This window comes from Malaya genurostris, chromosome 2 (assembly GCF_030247185.1).
Source record: "Malaya genurostris strain Urasoe2022 chromosome 2, Malgen_1.1, whole genome shotgun sequence".
NCBI lineage: Eukaryota > Metazoa > Arthropoda > Insecta > Diptera > Culicidae > Malaya > Malaya genurostris.
In genome coordinates, this window is record NC_080571.1 from 238,884,638 (window position 1) to 238,907,998 (window position 23,361).

The following is a 23,361-nucleotide window of genomic DNA, read 5'->3' on the forward strand; positions in this document are numbered from 1 at the left end:
CCAGTTTTATCCTTAAAAGTGTCAGTGATCCTATTAGTTGAAAATTTGATTATACAAGTTGAAGAGGAAATATGAGCATCAAAATTGAATTTTCATGAACTCCAATAATGGTAGGTAGTAAAATCATACCAACATCCATCCATCGACGCTGATTACCGAATGGGGGTTTTCTTTTTTGTTCTACCCTAACGGAAAACTTTCCATTCATATAAATTGATTTATTATTCGTCCCTAGTTATAGTCAGCAATTCGTCATACCATATTCATATCCATTCCTATCGCAATCGTGGTTTTTGGGTTTGCATTGCCAAGTAGAGTAGGTGCACCGGGGCGGTCCATAGATATTCTCAAGTATTCAGTACACAGCATGAAAATAGCTCATAGTCTAATTGACAGCGATGTTTTGTTCTAGTATTGAGTTTGTATGTGTGTAAACGTGGCGATTTGTGTTAATAAAATGAACATATCATTTGTACACCTATCATTTTGAACAGCTAGCTGATTTCAGGAGGAAAACTTAATGGTTGACGCATGCTCGATTTGTTCGCTTAGACTACCCTGTCGGGAGATTGGAAACATTGCTTTCGGTTGTACCTTTGCTTGTTTTGTATTTCTGATAAAAATAAGTAATCTGTTAGATGCTTTACAGTTTTCTGTTCTGTTGTACACGATATGTTTGCTTTTCCGTTGCGTTTCTCACAATCTCATATAGATATAGTGTTCCCAGATCTAAATGTATAATTTCAAAGTACAGTGTTGCCAAATTAGTAGCTTTGTCATAAATTTTAGGTAATTCAAATTTGGTTAATGTGAGACAAATTCTACAATTCTTGTTCTTAAACCAACTAATTCAACATTCTTTGATTGATTTTTATTTGGGAACCTAACCTTATAGTGTTTAATCTACACTTAATAGAACCACTGAACAACATATATATGCATGGCTAGTATTAATGCAGTGTAGTGGCGAACAGGACCAACAACCTATCTTCTAATTCAAGTGAAAACCACACAAAACTCGTTTTAAAGATAGTTGTTTGATCTGTACACTCGAGAAAAGGGAGCACCCTCCCTTTGTCTATAGCAAATTCTCTAATTTCTCAATTGAAGATCTCCTACTTGTATTTGGTGAATACATACTAAAAAAGACGAAAAAAAGATACGACTGCTATGTGACAGTATTATTCAGATCAAATCAAATTTCTAGCCCATCTATGTCGGATCTATGCTTTATGCACTAGTGGTATTTTTGCTAATAATCAACAACTTCGAACACATTTCATATGCACCTTATTCATTCCTACCACGGCATTCTTCTGTCCCACCCATTTTACCTAGAGTAATTTCACAGCTCCTAGTTTACACTCGTTTTCTTTTTTGTGTTATATTCTTGGATTCATTCTAAACCATCAACCTTCCATCGGTTTTTGCTTAATGTTACTGTAGTGCCCTAATTATTCAATCTTAATGCTAATCCCTCTAGTCACACCTAAATTGACTTTCCATCTCGTATTTTGCGGCATTTGAAAAAAATTATCCGTAGATACTAAAACACGATCATAAACTTCTGCTTTCAGATTCATTCGTCTGTTTGTTTTCAAGCAGCTGTGAACATTTTTTGTTTGTTTTCAATAATGTATAACAATTAGTTGCATTTTGTTGTTTGCTTTAATAGGTATTTATATAAAAATATTGAATTCTTTTGACTTATTTTTATTCATGTTACTTCTTCTGTTTTAGTACTTGATCTCTGTTTCTCTTGATTTTCTCATAGTGGTTATGTGATCTCACGTGTTCAATAAATTAGGCAATTATTTTTTTTTCTATAATTCGTTTTCAACTATTACTAGAGTGATGACCGCAGTCATCCATCCGTATTTTATAAAATTCATCTGTTGCACTAAAAGTTTATTAAATTTTCTTGTAGGAATACTTGGAAGGTTGTTTGTGTTTATTTTTACTCAATTAATTATTTTATTTTGTAAGTTACGTCTTGTTTTCTATTGCCTCTTCATTCCATTACGTTACTAATTCCTCGTGCTCTCCGGTTCAGTTCGTGCTGTATGATGCTACTTTTGTTTTTTAAACGATGGGAACTTACTAATCGTACTGAGCGGTTTTTCGTACGTATTGAATTGTGTGTATAGAACGGGAATGAACATAATTCGATTCGCAGTTTGTATAGCACCTGAGACGCAGTGAACATGTGTCAAAATCATATTAATAAGATACAAGCAACAACGGAATAATCATGAAGCAATTTTGGTCATTATCAACTCTTGAAGCCTCGGTTGAATATCGATACTGCACAATGAGTCGCTCAAAACCAAAAACGAATGAGCGGGGAAATGAAACAAAGAGCACGAATAAAGCGGATTCGGTTGTGTTGTCGATTGAACATGAATCTCGTTTCCACAATTCACAATTCTTACTCTGTGAGAGCAATCTGAAGTAGCGATGGGCAAAACAGTTCATTTCGGAAAACCGTTCAGAGCTACCGAAAGAACTAGTTCTCCTGAGCCGTTCATTTGTTCTTTAGAAATGTTGTGTTTCTGCGAAGACCATATGAGAGCATTTAATTATATTACCTTGGTGACCAACTCTTTAATAGTGAACTTTTTCGCATGTATTTAAAGTAGCAATCGTTCACTTTTGTTCACTTTTCCAAAGGCAGCTAAATATATACAAAATCAACTGCATTCCGAAAACCGTTTCGAAATATACAGTTATTAATACATTTTTTATAGTATTTAATCATTTTTATTTCTTTTGAAAAGGTTAGGGAACTATCGTTGTTCAACAAAAAACTTTTGTTCACGCATTCTTATAGATGAACTAGTTCTTTTGAATCGTTTGCGAACGGATTGCGCATCTCTAATCTGAAGCGTTTAATCGAAACTATCTTTAAAAGGAAAAAGGCATGGAAAAGATTGGTCGATGAAAATAAAACTACCATCACTATTAAGTACGATTCAGACTCTCCGTCAACGTTCCGATAAAGAAAGTATCAAACTAATTTTGACGGAAGCTGACGTTCCGCTGACAGTGACGGAAGGAGAATCGTACATTAGAAAAAGTTTCCCTTATTTTGATTGCTTTTTCATAAATCAAAAAATCACCTTTCAGGAACTGGTCATGGAAGACAACGGGAGAAATCCTTCGCCATTATTTTACATTAGAAGTTCAGGATACACAGAAAATTTGTAACGCACAACAACCTGGGATTTCTTAATTTTAAGTCCAAAATTTTCAGTTGGAACCGGTCCAGAGATTAAACACGTGTGTGTTAATTTTGTAATCCTTAGATCCGGAGTCATACTAGCAAGACTAACATAATAAAAATATATCGCAAAGCAGTAAACTCTGAAGAGTCAAAATGTCAAACAGAAACTTGAACGTTTTACAAGCGATTATTTATGTGGTTTGAACTTTTCTAGAACAATAACAGCAATCTCGTATCTCAACGAAATTCCATTAATCGAAAATGTTAATAAGAAGGTGTTCCGAACAGAAACTAGTCTGCTTCAACTTGCCACATATTTTTTTCAACGAGCATAAACGAAACTGCACACCCCTCATTCCAAAGGTATGTGGATACCCAGTGGATTTTGTCGACCCACATCGGTCCGATCATAGACTCGATTATTGGACCGATTGAGCACGATACTGGCCCGATCGTAGTGCTGCAATCGGGCCGTCATCGCACAATTCTGCACTATTTGCATCAACCTCGTCAACTTGAAAAAGCTTTACGCTTTCAGTATGTATCTCTAGAGCAAAAAAGCGATGAGATACCAAACAAGGCATTTTCGAGCAGACGTTTATTTCATTTTGATCATGGAGGTTTCAACCTTAAGGTCATTCGCCTTAACCAGGACCAGAATAACAGGCCTATGGAAAATCCAACTCAGATATATCCCATCCTCTGAGTATCAGGCATCCGTCGCTTTTCATAGCAGACTCACCGTAGGCTCTCTGTAACATTTCGCACACTTGGTTACACTTTATTTCATTTTTCACGCAAAACTTAATACAAATTCTTCAATTCTTCCATTGTTTAAGCTAACAAAAATCGCCGAGCTCAAAAAAACACGTCTACACCAGCCGCTACAAGACAGAATGTAAACAATGAATACAGCTGAAAATTTCACCATACATTAGGGACATATGTACCAACACAATAAAAAAAATTTTGACGACCGGACTCTCCAGACGCGCGCAATTAAAAAATTCCGGGAACTTTTTGAACAGACCTCGTATCTTCACTGTTTTGTTATAACGATACACAATATCTCGGTTGATTTTTCATTAGGACTGTTTCTCTTTAATCACTCTCTCTTTCGATTATTGTGATGTGATTAAAAAGATTTTCTTTGATATCACTATTCTGTTTGAAAGTCGAAAGTTTCGGGTATCATTTCATGCAGAGTTGAGAGATAAATGTGGAAACCGCTTGGTAATTAATAGAAGAGAAAGTAAACAAAGAGAAACTGTCACTTGCTTATACGCCCTTTTGAAAAATTAACCGAGATATATGCTTTAATCTTGCTTGAAACGCAATCAAAAGCTTTTGTGTACGATGCGTCTGATGTTCGGATTTACTGAGTAGCATCATGTCTATACGAAATTAAAAACTACCGATTATTTGACTTTTTTTAAACTTAGTTTCGAGTTGTTTTGAATCTTTTCATTCTTGTCAGAACACAAAGAGCAAAACCATGCAACAGCAAGAGTTTCGTTCAATAATCTTAAATTTAATTAAATCGTACTCTACCTGCAACTGGAAACTTCTTAGAACTCAGGACAGGACCAGACAACTGGTTTCTTTTTCCAAGATGAAATGTATCTTCTTATTTTGGTGAATCTAAGAAGCCTCTCAGCCAATGATAGAAATTCAATTACAATTCATATGAAAGTTATAATTCATTTGCACTTCATATTTGCTTAATGTACAGATCTTTGACAGGATTTGGCATCTAGTCATTATAGAAAAAGTCCATGTAGTGGTATGCTAAGAACAACATCCACGTGGTGTCCAAGGATACGAACCCTTCGAAGACACCAGAGCCCCGTACATTAGGAAAGTATTGAGTAATTCTCAAGCGGAACCTCAGAAGACGCAAATGATAGTTGACAGCGAGAAGAGGATCAAGATAAACTGGTGTTCTGCAGTGAGAAAAGTGCAACTTGAAGAAAAGAGTCAAACGAAAGAAAATTCCCATTCGCATTGAACTCGAAAAAGATACACGATTTATTTTATAATACAATGGTTGACCCATTCACACACATTCTTGTTTGGCCAATTTTTGATCGGAATACCCTTTATCTAGTTGTTTTTAATGTTTACACAAAATTTTAACTGGTTCTTCGGGAAATTAGCTTTAAGGTTGTTTGCGATTTAGTTTACGAGCTATCGTGGCGAAGGAAAATGTCTTTTTTAGTTGTAAGGAACAACATTTTTACATGGTTTACGAAACAATATTAAAAAAACCGCAACATTCTTTCAAATATATATGAATTTGTGAAATTTTCCCATGGCCATTTGCCGAATTCTCTTCCTGATAGACAACCATGAAGCCTCTCAGTATCTCTCACTTGATATGAGGATTTGATTTAATTCTTGATTGTGTTCACATTGCTGGAAAAATTTTTAAAACTCTTTTCAATCTAGCTATTTCGTCGATAAATAATCGTCAATCTACAATCTCTACAATTGAGACAATGATGGAAACCAATGGAATGGAATTTATACCAAGCAGATTGGTTTCAAATGCATTAAAGACGAACATCGTTTGACGATCGATATTATTATTACTATTAATGTTGCTCTATTTCTCTTTGGTTTCAACTTTTGTGGTCATTTGATGAGGAACGATCGAAAAGCTGCTAGCTCTTTGACGATCCAACCGTGAAAATCAATTGAATTTTGATGAATAAAAGTAGAAACATTGGTCTACAAAATCTCTGTACGGAAATTAGAGTACTGAATCATCAATACTAATTGTTGATATCGATAAAATTTTAGCTGATTAGCAATCAATAAATCAGTTCAGATTTATTCATACATATCAAGGTAATAATATTTTCAGCACTATATATCGTTTTTAGATGGAATTATTTTTCAAACATAAATCCAGGTAGTAATCTAATAACTATACAGGGTCCGGCACTCGAAGTGTAGCCAACTTCAGACCTTCGAGCCTGGCGTCAAGGTAAATGCGACATACTATCGGGAAAGAATTCTGGAGGTTGCTTTGAAGCCGTGGGCAGACAAACATTTCGGTGGCAGACCATGGACGTTTCAGCAGGACTCGGCACCGTCTCACAAAGCTCGAGTGAACCAAGAATGGCTGAAAAACAACGTTCCGAACTTCATCACGTCCACACAATGGCTCTCGAATTCACCAGATGCGAATCCAATGGATTATTCTCTTTGGGCCATTTTGGAGAGCAAAGTCCGAACTAAAGGTACACCAGTCTCGAGGCGCTGAAAATAGTTATTGTCCGCGAGTGGGCCAAAATACACCTGCAAGTCACATTCGCGCAGCTTGCGATTCGTTTTTTGACCGTCTCAAGGCCATAGTCAAGGCAAAAGGTGGTCATATTGAGCAAAAGTGAATTGATTCTGAATTTTGTATTATTTTTACACATTTTGTACTTTGAATTGAGTAAAAGTAATTTTCCAAACTGAATTTATGGCCTTTTTAATTGGTTACACTTCGAGTGCCGGACCCTGTAATTTGCTTCAGATGCAGAACAAGTAACATCCCAGGCAGGAAAGGTAAGCAAGTAGTTTCACATTGAACTTAATTAAGCATCAATGACTGTTACTGGTCTCGAAGTAATCAAATATTTTCATTCCACGATCCACACAGAACTGAGTTGGTTTTTTCTACTGTATAAAAATGCATTCTCGGGTACTAAAAATAACTAACTAAGCTACGGGTGGTTTGACTACAACGATTCCGCCAAACCGCAAGCTTCCTACTTGATGAAACCATTCGAAGATATCGCGTTGCGTTTTGACGGACGGAACTGAAACAGGAACGTCGGGTACCACCGGTCAAAAGGAATGATTTATCCGAGCATAACTTAAAAAACAGCACGAAAAGAAATCATCGGAGTCTCGGAAAAGAAAGACAGTCTACTATAAAACGGAAATTGCATGGCAATATGGCACCTCAACTCCGCTCGTCATATTCCTCACTTTGTGTCTACTAATTCAAACAAGTACGCGATAGAATCATCGAAAACATAGATCTTACGACGGCCAAAAGTACCGTCGGCTAGACGTTGGTCGATGTTGATCCACCGTCGTTATTGGTACCACCGTGTGTTTCGAGGATTTTCGAGGACTTGTCCAGCAACAATTGGAGAGATTCCGTTTGGCTGTTTCCCCCGGTAGTCGACGGATAACCGGTAACGCCAGACCCCGATAGGTGCCCATGATGCAGATAATGTTGATGTCCATCACCGGTGGACAGTTTTCTAGTAGCATTGTTACTTACACTACTACTACTGCTGGCACTCCCAACGGGTTCACAGGACTGATAAACGCTGTATTTCAGATCTTTCGAATTAGCTCGTCTATGCCTCAGGATACTGTTTGGGTCCTCGATCAATGCCTTGATTCCCCCAAGGATCCCACTGCCCTCCCCAGAACTCTGTACGTTCAGGAGATTCAAGTCTTTGGAGTTGTTTCTCGAATGCCCGTAGCATGGTGACGATCCTTTTGTGTACTTGGATTCCAGCTCCTCGTTCAGATCGTTCATGTCTTGTTTGCCACAGTTGTTCAGCTTGTTCATATTCTTCAACAGATTGACATCGTGTGACAGTGAACTCTTTCTAGATGTGCTCCCACCAGCATTATTCGACAGGAACTTATTTGCAATATCATTATCCAACCGGATAATGCAATTATTTGGCAGAAAAGAAAACTCCTGCCCGTAGGAGTAGTTTCTCGTGTGTCTCTTCTTTTTCGGAGCCGCACAGTATCCACCGTGTCCTCCGCTACAACTGTTGCTGTAGTTCAATTTGCTGTGCCCTTCTACGTTATTGTTCTTCAAATGATTCAGAATGTACTTGATGTTGGACGCCGACTGGTCACTGGCCTGTCCTTGCGGGGATATCCAACGTCCCTGTTGTGATGTGCCACTCTGCTGACGACAACAGTGCTCCTGATCCAAATCTCGGGAGTTGTTTCGCGTGTGATGACGCATGAAACGTTTCAGCTTCCAGTCGTGGAAATCTGTTTCCCGGTTTGTACCTGAGTTAGACCGTTGGATTTTAATATCACACGAATTGCTGCGGATGTGCTTTCGCGCTCGGTTGTACGGCTGTGGTGGAGCTTCGTCGTACCTGAAAGTAATAGATGTGAAATTAACATTCCATTTGGAATCGATTTGTAGATATTTTGCTGTTAGGAAAAACTCACCGGTACTCCAACTGGATCGATTTAGAATCATTCCGCAGATGTCGACTAGCTATCAGCACACGTTTGCTATTGTTATCTCCGATTGCTTCACCTGATACGCATTCACCGTTGAAGGGAATCGTTTGATTTTCAATAATGCCCTTTTCCTCGAATACTGAAATGACGAAAATTACTTTAATTGCATATATGATTTCCCTTGAATAAGACTTACATTTATCCAAACTTATGATCGATCCGACCATTTCGTTTGCTGACAGAGGGTTGAGTTTATCCATATTTTTCCTTCGCCTCACTAGCCACCAATCAACAATGAAAATGGCTAGTGCAATAATTTTGATGCTTGCGCAAAGACCGACATACCTGCAATTAGTTCGCAAACAAAATGGAATTCATTATTTAGCGAGACATTTGGTGTAAGAGAATACAGACTTGTAACGGAATTTCTCGATGTCATAGATCAAACATCGACCGCCTTTTTCTCCACATGTGGATTTCCATAGCAAACAGGACGAATCAATCAGGTTACCGAAGACAATTGGTGCAGGGATGTAACCGAACAGACGGAATATCACAAATTGCATTCCCAGAGCAAATGAACGTTCTTCCTCAGAAACAGATCTGAAAAAACGAAAAACAGTAGACTTTAGTTATAACCATAATTTTTGAACTTGTAACTTTATACCTTAAAACTATCATCAAAAGAGGCATTTGCGTTGAAGCGACGACAAAGGTCATAAAGAATAACAGTATTAGAAACGGATATATCGTCCGACACGGTTTATTGCAAACGCCGGCAGTGGCCACAGGAACTACGGTTACTTCGGCAAAGTTTTCGTGGGCGTTCAATGCCTGCGCCTGTGCTCCTTCGGCCCCGGTGTACACCCGGGTTACGTTTGTTTGGACACCTGAAAACAAAAATGATTTTTTTACTCTTTGTAATTACCAGTTTTTCGCGTAGTCGCTCTCACTAAACAGGCATGTGAAATCTGCTTCCACACGGAATTCATATCGGTATACCACATTTGAAAAAGCTTAGACTGGGGACAATTTCAACCAAAATTTCAAACCTTTAACTGTCGTACAGTCTGTTACTTAAGGTCTGAGGACAGAGGGTCGCGTGTTGAGTTTTAAATCGACCACGTGGCTCGCTCAATTCCCTTTGCGCATCGTATTTCTCTTGTACTCTCTCGTATATGAGCAAACTGTACCGGGTTGCCAGCATACATTTTATTATTTTGATGAGAAGTTTTATCACATTAATCTATCGTATGGGTTGGACACAACATGGATTCCAATGAACAATGAAAGCCAATTTTATTTCTCTCTCCTTTTTCAGAATGCTATCAGGAAACCAAAGCGAAAAAAATGGTGGATGCATTGAAACTGACTTTGTTTCACACAAATATACAAGACTTTATTTTTATCGCGATAACATATATGTTTTTATGTACTAATCGCATCTAAACTAAAATATCTAGACTTTGTCACGGTAGATTTATGATATAAGCCTTCAAAGCCGAGATATTCGATGAACACGACCGCTAAACCCAATAAATCCAAGAAAATTCAATTTCCAAGAAAATTCAATTTGAAACGGGAAAATAGCAAAAAACCTACCACTTTATGGTACTGTTCGCAGCCCTTAAGAGCGTGGTCACGATTACTCGCGATCGGTAAAGTGGAATGGTGTGATTTTATTTAACACAGAGGGTAGTAGTGTCATTCATGCAATGCGAAAATAAATCAGCTGACTATTGTTTACAATTCGATCTCAAGATTTTCCAAAATGAGTACCGCGTACGCTTCGCGCTTCGAAGCAGTTTTTTTGCCCGAAAGGTTCCAAAGCTGCCGCGGCGAAATACATGCAAAAGACGAAACAGTTTGTGAGTAAGTTGGTGAATCGTTTTAAAGAGGTGAAAAATGACGACGACGGCGAACTCGAAGCGCGAAGTGTACTCGGCACTCATTTTGAAAAAATGCTGAGATCAAATTTTAAACAATAGTCAGCTGATTTAACTCGAACTCGAAGCGCGAAGTGTACTCGGTACTCATTTTGAAAAAATGCTGAGATCAAATTTTAAACAATAGTTAGCCGATTTATTTTCACATTTCATGAAGGGCACTCTTGCCTTCTGTGTTAAAAAATCACACCATTCCACTTTACCGATCGCGAGTAATCGTGACCACGCTCTTATGTTACAGACTGTAATTACGGAGCTAGGGGGTTCTATTGATTTTCATTTTATTTGATTTTTGAAGCAACCGCTCATCCGAAACATTTAAAAAAGTTTGGGATATTTATGCGCTGTCAGCAAAGATTAGAATTTTTTCAATTTTTTTTAGGTGTATTTCTCGCTTTAAAAAATACTTAAACATTTTGGAATCTATTTTGTCACACTTCCGAATTTGGTACCACTATGGATGGATGTCCCGGGTTGGCGGTTCAATGCATAGGGCGCTGGCCTTACAAACCAGTTGTCGTATGTTCGAGCCCCGACCTGGAAGGATTCGTAGTGTCAGTAGAATCGTAGCACCAGCCATGCACTGGTTCTGTACACTCTGAATCGGCTGCGAAGTCTGTTGAAAAAGAAGGTCAAATTCCACTACAAGAATGTAATACCAAGGCTTTGCTATGGATTTATAGTATACTGAGGTTTTTACGCGTTTTTTCTGCGATTTTTATGTGGCTTTTTACGCGGCTTTTTTAACGCGGATATACGAAGTAACGCGGGTTTTTTTACGAGTTTGGCATAAAAAAGACATTTTTTTTGCGATTATACCAGATCTGAACGTTTTATACATTTCTAAGACATTTGACACCAAAAACAATTTCTTCAGATTTATGGTTTTTTACGCTGTTTTCCGAAGTTACGCGATTTTTTCATGCGGATCTCCGAAGTTACGCGTTTTTGTTTGCACGGGTTTTTACGCGGTACGTATCCCTCTCGTAGTTAAGACCTCAGTGTAATAACAATTTTTTTGAATACATTGAAATGCTTCGGTTTCATATTTATTTTAAATGTGGAGAACCACAACTATTCATCATTCAGTAAAAACCATTCAAGCGAAGAGGTTGTGTTTCGATTGTACTGGCTCGTGAGTTAACGGCTGCTACCGAGACAATTCTAAGCTTCAGGTAGTTAAACTGCCCATAGCAAACGCAATATTCGGGGCGTTTCCCGACTGGAAAGCTAGCAACGAAGGCCATCCCGTTCATACGCACAGAGGTGTAGAGACACAGAGGTGCGAGAGCATAGAAGTGACGAGTCACAGAGGTGCCATCGCATAAAGGTGCGAAGACGAAGGGGTGCAAAGGCACAGAGGTGCTAAAGCAACCCAGTGCTGATCTACCAGGTACCAGAATTTGTACGCTGCGTAGGATCAAAAGAGACGGCATATATCGCGAGGTGCTACACTGCAAGCATCGCATTTGATCGCCACCAAGAGCAAAAGCACTGTACCTGGGGTCAGGTACAGCAAGTGCAGTGGTGTTCACAACGACGGCAGAGCAACTGAGATAGCAGTAAACGACAGAAGACTGCCAATTGGAAACAGCAAAAGACTGCCAATTGGAAATCGTTGGAAGAGCTTCACGTCGTTCTTCACGATAAAGGAACAGAGACATCAGCTACAAGGTAGATTTAATTTAATTTATTTTTTATTTCTTATATCTGAAATTTTACTAAACATAAGTTTTTATTTTGGTATTATTAATTTACAAAAAAAATTTAATGTAATGGATGATCTCATGGAAGATCATCCGAATCCGATTCCGGATACTAGTAAAAGTTTAAATACTCCGAGGGCTAAACATTATCCACAGGGTACCACTGGGCCATGGATAGTCTATCTTCGAAAAAAAGAAAAGATTTTAAACTTGATGCAAATTACAAAGGATTTGACATCACATTTCTCTGAAGTTAAAGAAATCTGTAAGGTTAATAGAGATAAAATTCGAGTTGTAGTTAACGACTTGAAACAGGCAAACGATATTGTAACCTGTAAATTATTTGCTATTGAATATCGAGTTTACATTCCATCGAAGGAGGTAGAAATTGACGGTGTTGTGACTGAAGCAAGTCTGACAGCAGATGATTTACTTAAAAATGGAGTTGGCCGTTTTAAAAACTCCATGCTTGAGGGAGTTAAGATACTCGAGTGCAAACAATTGTACTCAGCATCTATTGTCGATGGAAAAAAGTCTTATCGTCCCTCAGATTCGTTTCGCGTAACATTTGCCGGATCTGCATTGCCTAGCCATGTCTATATCGATAAAATTCGTCTTCCTGTTCGGCTTTTCGTACCGCATGTTATGAATTGCACGAACTGTAAAAAATTCGGACATACAGCTACTTACTGTAGTAATAAGTCCAAATGTATCAAATGTCAAGGGCCTCATAAGGATAATCTTTGCGATAAAGATGTTGAAAAATGTGTTTATTGTGGGGAAAGCCCTCATGATGATCTTTCAGTGTGCGCTGCATTTAAGCTGCGTAAAGACAAAATGAAGCTTTCTTTAAAAGCACGGTCTAAGCGCACATATGCAGAAATGCTCAAAACGGTCATACATGTCTCCCCTTTGGAAACCGAAAACGGTTTTTCAAATCTTGCGGAGCCAGAGGAATCTGACTCCGACGGAAATAGTGAAGATACCTCGTTTGTCACTCCTCAAGGGTCTGTTAAGAGGAGATTAACAAACCACAAAATACCAAAAAAGACACCTAAAATTATACCTTCAAAAAAAGATCCCCGTGTTAAAGCTAAAAAGCCAAATTTAAAACCAAAAACTGTGCCTCCTGGTTTGTCAAATTCACAAACCAATCCAGGAACTAGCTCAAGAAAAGACAATAATCCAGTGGGCTCCATTTCACATTCACCAACAGGATTACTGAAATTTTCGGAAATTGTAGAATGGATTTTCGCTGCATTCAATATTTCTGAACCTCTAAAGACCATCATAACAGCATTCCTTCCAATAGCTAGAACTTTTTTGAAACAGTTATCAGCTCAATGGCCAGCTCTTTCAGGTTTTGTATCATTTGATGGATAATTTATCATCCGCCGCAAATGATTCAATCACTGTCCTGCAGTGGAATTGTCGAAGCATCATGCCAAAACTTGATTCATTTAAAGTTTTGTTGCATAGTCAAAAATGTGATGTATTTGCTTTGTGCGAAACATGGCTTACATCAAACATAGCCTTAAATTTTAATGACTTTAACATTATACGTCTCGACAGAGACTCCCCGTATGGTGGAGTGCTTTTAGGAATTAAGAAATGTTATTCCTTTTATAGATTAAACATTCCTTCGACTTCTAGTATAGAAGTTGTTGCTTGTCAAATAAACATTAAAGGAAAGGACATTTGCATTGCTTCGGTATATATTCCTCCAAGAGCTCAAGTTGGACAACGACAGCTTAATGAAATTGTCGAAGCCCTTCCTGCTCCACGTTTGATTTTAGGAGATTTCAATTCGCACGGAATGATGTGGGGTTCCGTTTACAATGATAGCAGATCATCTCTAATATATAATATTTGCGACAATTTTAGCATGACGGTACTAAATATGGGTAGCATGACACGGATCCCAAGACCCCCTGCACGTCCAAGTGCATTAGATTTATCTCTTTGTTCGACTTCAATTCGACTAGATTGCACCTGGAAAGTATTTCCTGATTTACATGGTAGCGATCATTTACCAATCATCATCTCAATTAGCAGTAACAAAGGCATTGCTAATTCAGTTAATATTCCATATGATTTGACAAAAAATATTGACTGGATTAAATACCAAAGTAATATTTCAAGTGTCTTAACTTCAATGGAAGAGCTTCCCCCACTTGAAGAATATGACTTCCTCGTTTGTTCGATTCTGGAGGCCGCAGAACAAGCCCAAACCAAACGATTTCTTGGTCCATCGTCTAACAGAAGACCTCCAAATCCTTGGTGGGACAAAGAGTGCTCAGATGCTAAACACGCGAAACAAAATGCTTTCAAGACGTTTTTAAAACGAGGAGGAGGAACTCCTCAGAATTTTGAAAAATTCTTGGTTTTAGAAACCAAGTACAAGAACATACTTCGGGTTAAGAAATGCAGCTATTGGAGACATTTTGTGGAAGGTTTGTCAAGAGAAACCTCAATGAGCACTCTTTGGAATACGGCCAGACGAATGAGGAATCGTAACGTAGGAAATGAGAGTGAGGAGTACTCGAATCGATGGATATTTGATTTTGCGAGGAAAGTTTGTCCAGATTCCGTTCCTACGCATAGCATTGTTAGGGAGTCTTCTTCAAATGATGATTCCATTGATAGCCCCTTTTCAATGATGGAATTTTCCATAGCACTCATGTCTTGTAACAATAACGCTCCTGGATTGGACAGAATTAAATTCAACTTGGTGAAGAATCTGCCCGACCTCGCAAAAAGACGTTTGTTGGAATTGTTCAACAAGTTTCTTGAGCAAAATATTGTTCCACCTGACTGGAGACAAGTGAAAGTTATCGCCATTCAAAAGCCGGGGAAACCAGCTTCCAATCACAACTCATATAGACCCATTGCGATGTTGTCCTGCATCAGAAAATTGTTCGAAAAAATTATTCTACGACGTCTCGACACTTGGGTCGAGACGAACGGTTTGTTGTCAGATACTCAGTTTGGCTTCCGTAGAAATAAAGGGACGAATGATTGCCTTGCATTACTTTCGTCTGACATCCAAATTGCCTTCGCTCAAAAGCAACAAATGGCATCTGTATTTTTAGACATTAAAGGAGCATTTGATTCAGTTTCCATTGATGTTCTTTCAGACAAGCTCCACCAACATGGACTCCCAGCGGTTATAAATAATTATTTGCACAACCTTTTGTCAGAGAAACGCATGCATTTTTCACATGGCGATTTGGCAACAATCAGAATTAGCTACATGGGTCTCCCGCAAGGCTCATGCCTCAGTCCGCTCCTCTATAATTTTTACGTGAATGACATTGACAGCTGTCTAGTAACCCCATGTACACTAAGACAATTGGCAGATGATGGCGTGGTTTCAGTTACTGGATCCAAAGCTATTGATCTGCAAAAACCATTGCAAGATACCTTAGATAAATTGTCCGTTTGGGCTGTTCATCTTGGTATCGAATTCTCTGCGGAGAAAACAGAGCTGGTCGTCTTTTCAAAAAAGCATGATCCCGCGCAACTTCAGCTTCATATGATGGGAAGAATAATCGAACAGGTTTTGACTTTCAAATACCTCGGGGTGTGGTTTGATTCCAAATGCACGTGGGGAGGACACATTAGGTATCTGATAACGAAATGCCAACAAAGAGTAAATTTTCTTCGAACAATAACAGGGTCTTGGTGGGGTGCTCATCCGCAAGATCTAATAAAATTGTATCAGACAACGATACTTTCAGTGATGGAATATGGATGCGTTTGTTTTCGTTCCGCTGCAAATTCTCATATTATCAAACTTGAGCGAATTCAGTACCGTTGTTTGCGAATTGCTTTAGGCTGCATGCATTCGACACATACAATGAGTCTTGAAGTTCTGGCGGGAGTTCTTCCATTAAAAGATCGATTTTGGGAGCTTTCATCACGCCTGCTAATAAGATGTGATGTGCTGAATCCCATGGTAATTAATAATTTCGAACGACTAGTCGAGCTTCGATCTCAAACAAAATTCATGACAGTATATTTTAACCATTTGTCACAGGAAATCAACCCTTCAAGATATATTCCTATCCGTGTCAGCCTCCTAAATGTACCTGACTCAACTTTATTTTTCGACACATCCATGCAGCGCGAAGTGCGTGGAATCCCGGACCACCTACGCTCTATGGAAATCCCAAAAATATTTTCAAGTAAGTTCAGGCATATTAACTCTGAGAAAATGTTTTACACGGACGGATCGCGAATGGAAGAAGCGACAGGGTTTGGTATGTTCAACAATAATGTTTCGGCCTCATTCAAGCTTCAAGAACCTGCATCTGTTTATATAGCAGAGTTAGCAGCAGTTCATTATAGCTTGAATGTAATCGTCACATTATCTCCAAACCATTATTTCCTCTTCACAGATAGTCTGAGTGCAATTGAAGCCATTCGCTCAAACGCTGCTGGCAAAAATGAACCGTTTTTCTTGGGTAAAATAAAACAGTGTCTGAACGACATATTGAATAATAATTATCTAATCACAATAGTTTGGGTTCCGGCTCATTGCTCCATTCCAGGCAATGAAAGAGCCGATATTTTAGCCAAACGTGGTGCTATTGAGGGTGAAATTTATGAGAGACCGATTGCTTTCAACGAATTCTATAGCGCGTCTCGCCAAAGAACACTTGCCAGCTGGCAAGCTTCTTGGGATAAAGATGATCTGGGTCGGTGGATGCACTCAATTATTCCTAAAATATCGACAAAGGCATGGTTCAGGGGACTGGATGTGAGTAGAGATTTCATTCGTGTGATGTCCAGACTCATGTCCAATCACTACACGTTAGATGCACATCTCCTTCGAATTGGACTTTCCGAGACTAATCATTGTGCTTGCGGCGAAGGTTACCGCGATATTGACCATGTTGTTTGGACATGCGTGGAGTTTCGTGATGTCAGATCTCAACTAATAAATTCCTTGCGTACCCAAGGTAGACTATCCAATGTTCCAGTTCGCGACATTCTTGCTTGTCGTGACCTTCCATACATGAAACTTCTTTATCATTTCATTAAATCCATTGGAGTTCCAATTTAAATTTTATTTTATGTTAAACTGTTTTCTCTTCCATGAGTTCAACCAATAGCCAACTATAGGATATTGAATATAAGTGGTGAACTGATACAAACAATCCTGAAATAGTTATAAGATCATGTACAAAATAAATGTATTTTATTTAATGTAATTAAAATAGCAACTCGCTTGATAAAAACAGTGTTTAGATTAACTAATGAGTACCAACATACTAATATGATATTCGAAATGTATTAGGTTTAAACTACTATGTATTGTGGATGCCACGGCGAAGAAAAACTTATGTATATTGCCTATGAAATAAACGTATTTATGAAAAAAAAAAAAAAACCACAACTATTGAATTTATCTAGAAAAAATAACATTCAATCATGCGCCTCCAATAAAGTTCTATTAGAAGGAAACGCATGTGAATAGTTACTACAACTAAGCACCATGCGATTCTATCTAAAGGATTTTCAATGGAAACGCATGATTGATTGTTAATTTTTATTAGAAAAAATTAAATCTTGTAGGACGATTTTATAAAAAAAATATGACATCTAAGCACTTTAATTCGTTAATTTTTTTTAATCATTTCCAAAAAGCTAGAATGGTACCAAAATGGAAAGTGTGAAAAAATATATTTAAAAATTTTTAAGTGATTTTTGATGCACGAAATATATTTCGTACAAATTCTATATGAGTACGTTTGATATGAAAAAGGCATCATTACACCACTAGGTAGATTAAAACAGGTTTTAGATTCTCTATTCGATAAAAACAGGTCGGATGAGTAATTTTGTCCACAGCACAATATACACAAATTCACACTAAGCAACTTGCGCTTGCTGGTCAAAGACAACCTATCAATCTTTGCATTGCCGTGGCGCTTTTAACTTGACCACTTTGCCTTGTGTATCGAAATTGCATGTATTTACACACATCCCATATACATCCAACCTTAAACTTCAAGTATCTCTTGTCGTTTTTTTAGTGTCTTCTCGTGCACATGAGTTACTGTACAGATTCAAGGAGAAAAGGAATTACTCAGCTCAGCTCTGAGATTTGATGCTCTCTCAGTCTCATTTGGCTTTGTGAGAACTTATATGCACACCTTCAGTGGCTTATGCTTACGGTAGTTGAAAACAAATTGCTGTATCAGTTGCAACGTCGAAGCGGTTTTTATTGATATAGTTATTGACAGATTTGCTCGACGTGCAGAGCGTATGCTGATATACGAAATGCATCATTACACCACTAGGTGGATTTAAACAGGTTTTTTTTATCCGTTGTCAGCCCTTATATCCACACACCCACACAAACGACCTGTAAAATACAATGTAAAGCTAACGAAACTACAAACATTTCGGATTAAATGTTTTGAGATGTTGCCAACGGATGAGACGTCGTCATTCTAGTTCCTCTTATTACAGGAATAAGAGGAACTACAATGACGAGCTGTCCCGGTGAACTTCGTAACTTCCAAAAAAATATCTTTGGATGGCAATTATTTCGAGCATTCACAAAATCAGAATTATCGAACGACGTATGTAGAAGTCGGTTTCAGAAGAGCGTGGTCATCATTGCTCGCAATCAATTAAATGGAATGTCACACGGAACGACCGAAATAAGCTCTGCGCCTAATTCGTATTACTGTTTTCGAATTAGTTGATTTGAACAACAAAATTTTCAAAATAACTATGAAATTAGTTAAAATTGAGAATTTACTTTGCTGGAAAAACTCCTATTTTCAGAGAATGTGTTTAGTTGGCGAATATCCTGGACAAAAACCAGCAATATTTCAATCCAACGAAATTCTCATTGGCAACTAATTTTGTTATTAAAATCAGAGAATTTGTTTCTATTTATCTATCACCATCATTACTGAAGGACAGCACAAAGAAAACAAAACTTAAATTGGGTTTATTAACAAAAACTCATGAGAAGTGTCAAAGCAAAACAATCCATAAAAAAGCTAAAAAGGACAGTTTTATTGAAACTGCTTGCAAATTGTTTTGATGTTTTTCGCATTTGTTACGATATATCCATATTGAAATTTCTTAACCGATATGTAAAAATACCGTAAACTCTTAGTGGAAAGTGTATTTATTCAGATTTTGTGCGCATTTGATGCGATTGTGCGTAATAATGTTTTTACGTGGAACAGTGAAACAAGTTGCACTTTATTTGTAACAGATCGGCTGAAAAGTTCGTATCGTTTCTATGAGAGGGCGCCACTAGAATTAAATCCATACCATTTTTAGTTAGTACGAACCTTCAAAAGATACTTGTATAAATTTGACAGCTGTCTGATTATTAGTTTGTGAGATATTGCATTTTGAGTGAAGCTACTTTTGTTATTGTGAAAAAAATGGAAAAAAAGGAATTTCACTACTTTTTGATGAAAAAAGAGCCGCCGATACCAAAAAAATGGCTTGATGAGTGTTATCCAGACTCTGCACCTGGCGAAGCAACAATTCGTAAGTGGTTTGCAAAATTTCGTACTGGTCATATGAGCAACGAAGACGATGAACGCAGTGGACGTCCAAAAGAGGCTGTTACCGATGAAAACGTGAAAAAATCCACAAAATGATTTTCAATGACCGTAAAGTGAAGTTGATCGAGATAGCTGACACCCTCAAGATATCAAAGGAACGTGTTGGACATATTATTAACGAATATTTGGATATGAGAAAGCTTTGTGCAAAATGGGTGCCGCGTGAGCTCACAATCGATCAAAAACAACAACGAATTGATGATTCTGAGCAGTGGTTGGAGCTGTTATATCGAAATAAAACCGATTTTTTTCGTCGATATATAACAGTGACTATTATATAGCGTTATTAGAGCGTTTGAAGGACGAATTTTCAAAAAAAACGGCCTCATTTGAAGAAGAAAAAAGTTTTGTTTCATCAAGACAATGCACCGTGTCACAAGTCGATGAAAACCATGCTGAAATTGAACGAATTGGGCTTCGAATTACTCCCTCATCCACCGTATTCTCCAGATTTGGCCTCCAGTGACTTTTTCCTGTTCTCAGACCTCAAGAGAATGCTCGCTGGTAAAAAAAATAGAAGCAATGAAGAGGTAATCGCTGAAACTGAGGCCTATTTTGAGGCAAAGGACAAATCGTACTACAAAAATGGTATCGAAAAGTTGGAAGAGCGCTATAGGGACCGTGCACGAGGGCGTGGTTTAGTGGCCGGCGACGACAGCGCACGAGGCGGCGAGTGGAAAAAATAATGCTACCATAGCAAAACTTGTAAACTGAGTTTGAAAATACTTTCTAGCGTATTTTCTCTGCGGATTTTTTTCCGAACCCTATGGAACTATTCGCGTGTGGTACGAACGATTGTTCAACGTCGACTGACTATTAAATTTTGAATCGAATTATTCATTCTGTTTCCAAATACGGCCACGTCATTTTCTGTCATTGCAGTTGGATTTGTGTCTAATATTTGTCATATTCACTCAAACTCAAACACTCAAACGATATTCTCAGCACATTAAATGATTTTTTGATCAACTTGACCGGAAACACTGAAAAATATCAACATTCTAATTTCAGACCATTAGTAAAAATTACTTCTGTGTAATTTCTTTTTATACTTTCACTCAAAGAAAATACCCCAATAAAAAGTTTAAATATTTTTTACATGAAGTAAGCTTATCTCGAAGTTATTCTTACTTTCGCTGAATTGCAATTATTACACCACTTGCTATTACTTTATTTTCAGAGCAAAATAAGCCCCAATAATTTTCCATCCGCCAAACTTTGAAATGGGCCACAGTTTTAGATAAATTTAACTACTCGATAAAAAATAACTGCCCGACTGTCAAATTTTAACTAAAAGTTCAAATAATTCGCAGGATGGTCCATACTCTTAGAATGGAGGAAGAAAATAAATTGTAATCGTAAAAAAGCTAGCAATCTCGCGAGTAGCCAGTTTGACGTATATTGAAAATACGAGTCACGAAGCTAACAACAAATAATCATTTTATTGAAATGCTGAACTGTTTTGCCTTTCTCATATAGAAAGGTTATACAATCACTTGAAAATCGAATAGTAAAAATTGGCCAAGTGTCATATGCCATTCCACTCAGTTCGTCGAGCTGAGCAATCTATCTTTGTGTGTGTGTGTGTTTCTCGAAAATGACTTAATCGATGTTGACCAACTTAGATTCAAATGAAAGGTTCTACACGGAATTCTTGAATTTCATCCGGATCCGACTTTCGGTTCCGGAGTGATACGGCAAAGTGTGTTAAAAATTGTGTACGTCACTTGAAGAGTCGAAACGAAAAAAGTAAAAAGTTTTCTAAATTGGTCTCGAAAGTATTCAAGGTTTTCGAATAACGACGGCAGATGATAGTCATACACTCAAAAAAGGATCTCACTTACTTTTACACTTAGTCCGGTATTCCTAATCTTAGGTTCAAATGAATGATCTTATGCTCCTACCGAAAATTAAACATATTTTTCGGTTGCAATTAAAATCATGTTAGTTGATGGCCATATGAACCAACTTCGATTATACGTTCTCGGGTTCTAGACTTCTAGTGCCCGAAATACTTACAATAGTGGAACTCACTTCGTTTTCTCATCAATGTCAGAGAACTGTTCCATTCTGTAGGTTATACTAGTTATTGCACAAATAATCTCTTTGGTTTATTTTAAGAATCGGAGAGAAATGTTTTAATAGTATACCACAGTATTATATATGAGAATATGATTGATGTGAGAAAAGGATAATTACACTACTATGTTGTATTAAAACAGGTTTTTGGCTGTTTTATTCAGTGTGAACATATGGTAACAGTGTAAAGCTATGGTAGAGTTTTTTCGCCTATTCGCCACTAATGGCGCTACTTGTAATCGTGCACTGTCCCTATAATCGCTGTATCGCCTCTGATGGCAATTATGTTGAATAATAGAAACGAATTTTGGCAAAAAAAGTGTGTTTCTATTAAACGATACGAACTTTTCAGCCGAACTGTTATATGCCAAACGAAGTTTTTTGTTTCTTCCCACCTTCCGGGCTACGCCATCTGGTGTACTACTTGTATTCGGTTTTTGTTTTTCGAGTGCTCAAGGTTTTCGGTGAGAGAGTCGATTTCTCGAAGTCGAATGAAGTAAACAGCGATTTAGAAGAAAAATTTTCAAAAAGAAATTTATGTTGCGTTCATGTCTTTTTCTCAAATACAACATCGTATTTATACCTGCCAATATAGAAAAGACAATCGCGAGTGAATTTTTTTTCGGTAATAGTGTGCCATCTAGTGGTTAGTAGTCAATACTGTGTTAACGTTTTTTCGGTGACAGTGCGCCATATAGCTGCAAATTGCAGAAGCCGATTTAACCGTTTATGTTGGTTGAAAACAACGTTTTATTTCTCTAATTCAACTAAAAAAATAGTTGAATGGAAATAAAAAAAAAACAAATCTAAATTAGCAAAAGTAAGATTTTTTTAGTTGTCTAAAAAAATAACTAACTAAAATCAGAAAATCAACTAATTTTTTCTCCATAATGCTGATTTCGGTCCTTCCGTGCACGTTTATTTTTTATCGCACGGTGAACAGTATTGCCTTACAAGTTCCATTGAAATGAATCAACTGACAATTGTTTTAAATTCGATTTCAGCATTTTTGTACATGGCTACAAACTCTTTGGAGTAGTTTTTCGTGCTCGCATTTTAAAGGTCTCAAAATGACCCAAGCAAAAAAATGCAAAAGTCGAAACAGTTTATGAGCAAGTGGAAGAATCTTTTCAAAAAGGTGGAAAATTGAACGAAAGTGTTCATAGCTACTTAAACGCAAATAATTTGAAATTTTGAAGTACTCTGCAAAAACTAAGGTCTCGAATGGATTTTTTTTTATGATTTGGATCGCGACCAATTGAAGATGTTTGGGCTCAAATGAATAACCAAACTTGCAATTTGAAGAAATAAAATTGAAGCAAAAAAAATAAAACAAAAAACATCCTTAGAATTCAAATGGAATTACTCCATATGGTTGATAGCTAAACAGTTTTGGTGTGTGAGTAATAATTTAACTTTGCCACTTGCACATCTCAATCCTGTTGTCTCTGAATACAATAATCGTGAAGGTATAGATTCACATTTCAGGAAAAATCGAAACACCTGGAATCTTAATATAACCTGCCCTGTTCATTTGACGCCAATACTTAATTGAGCATGTGGTTCGAAATAGTAGA

General features: G+C 37.5%; 1 protein-coding gene across 1 annotated transcript in view; it reads right to left on the reverse strand.

The window, feature by feature from the left end:
- Positions 1 to 203: 203 nt before the first annotated feature.
- The window catches only part of LOC131428278 (solute carrier organic anion transporter family member 5A1), a 225,602-nt gene continuing 202,444 nt past the window's right edge, over positions 204 to 23,361 (reverse strand). Inside the window, exons 12-16 of the mRNA XM_058592096.1 lie at positions 9,117 to 9,339; positions 8,864 to 9,052; positions 8,646 to 8,794; positions 8,435 to 8,588; positions 204 to 8,358 (exon numbers count right to left, since the gene is read on the reverse strand). Coding sequence (XP_058448079.1) covers positions 7,287 to 8,358; positions 8,435 to 8,588; positions 8,646 to 8,794; positions 8,864 to 9,052; positions 9,117 to 9,339 — 1,787 coding nt within the window. The 3' untranslated portion in view covers positions 204 to 7,286. The remainder of the gene's footprint in view (positions 8,359 to 8,434; positions 8,589 to 8,645; positions 8,795 to 8,863; positions 9,053 to 9,116; positions 9,340 to 23,361) is intronic.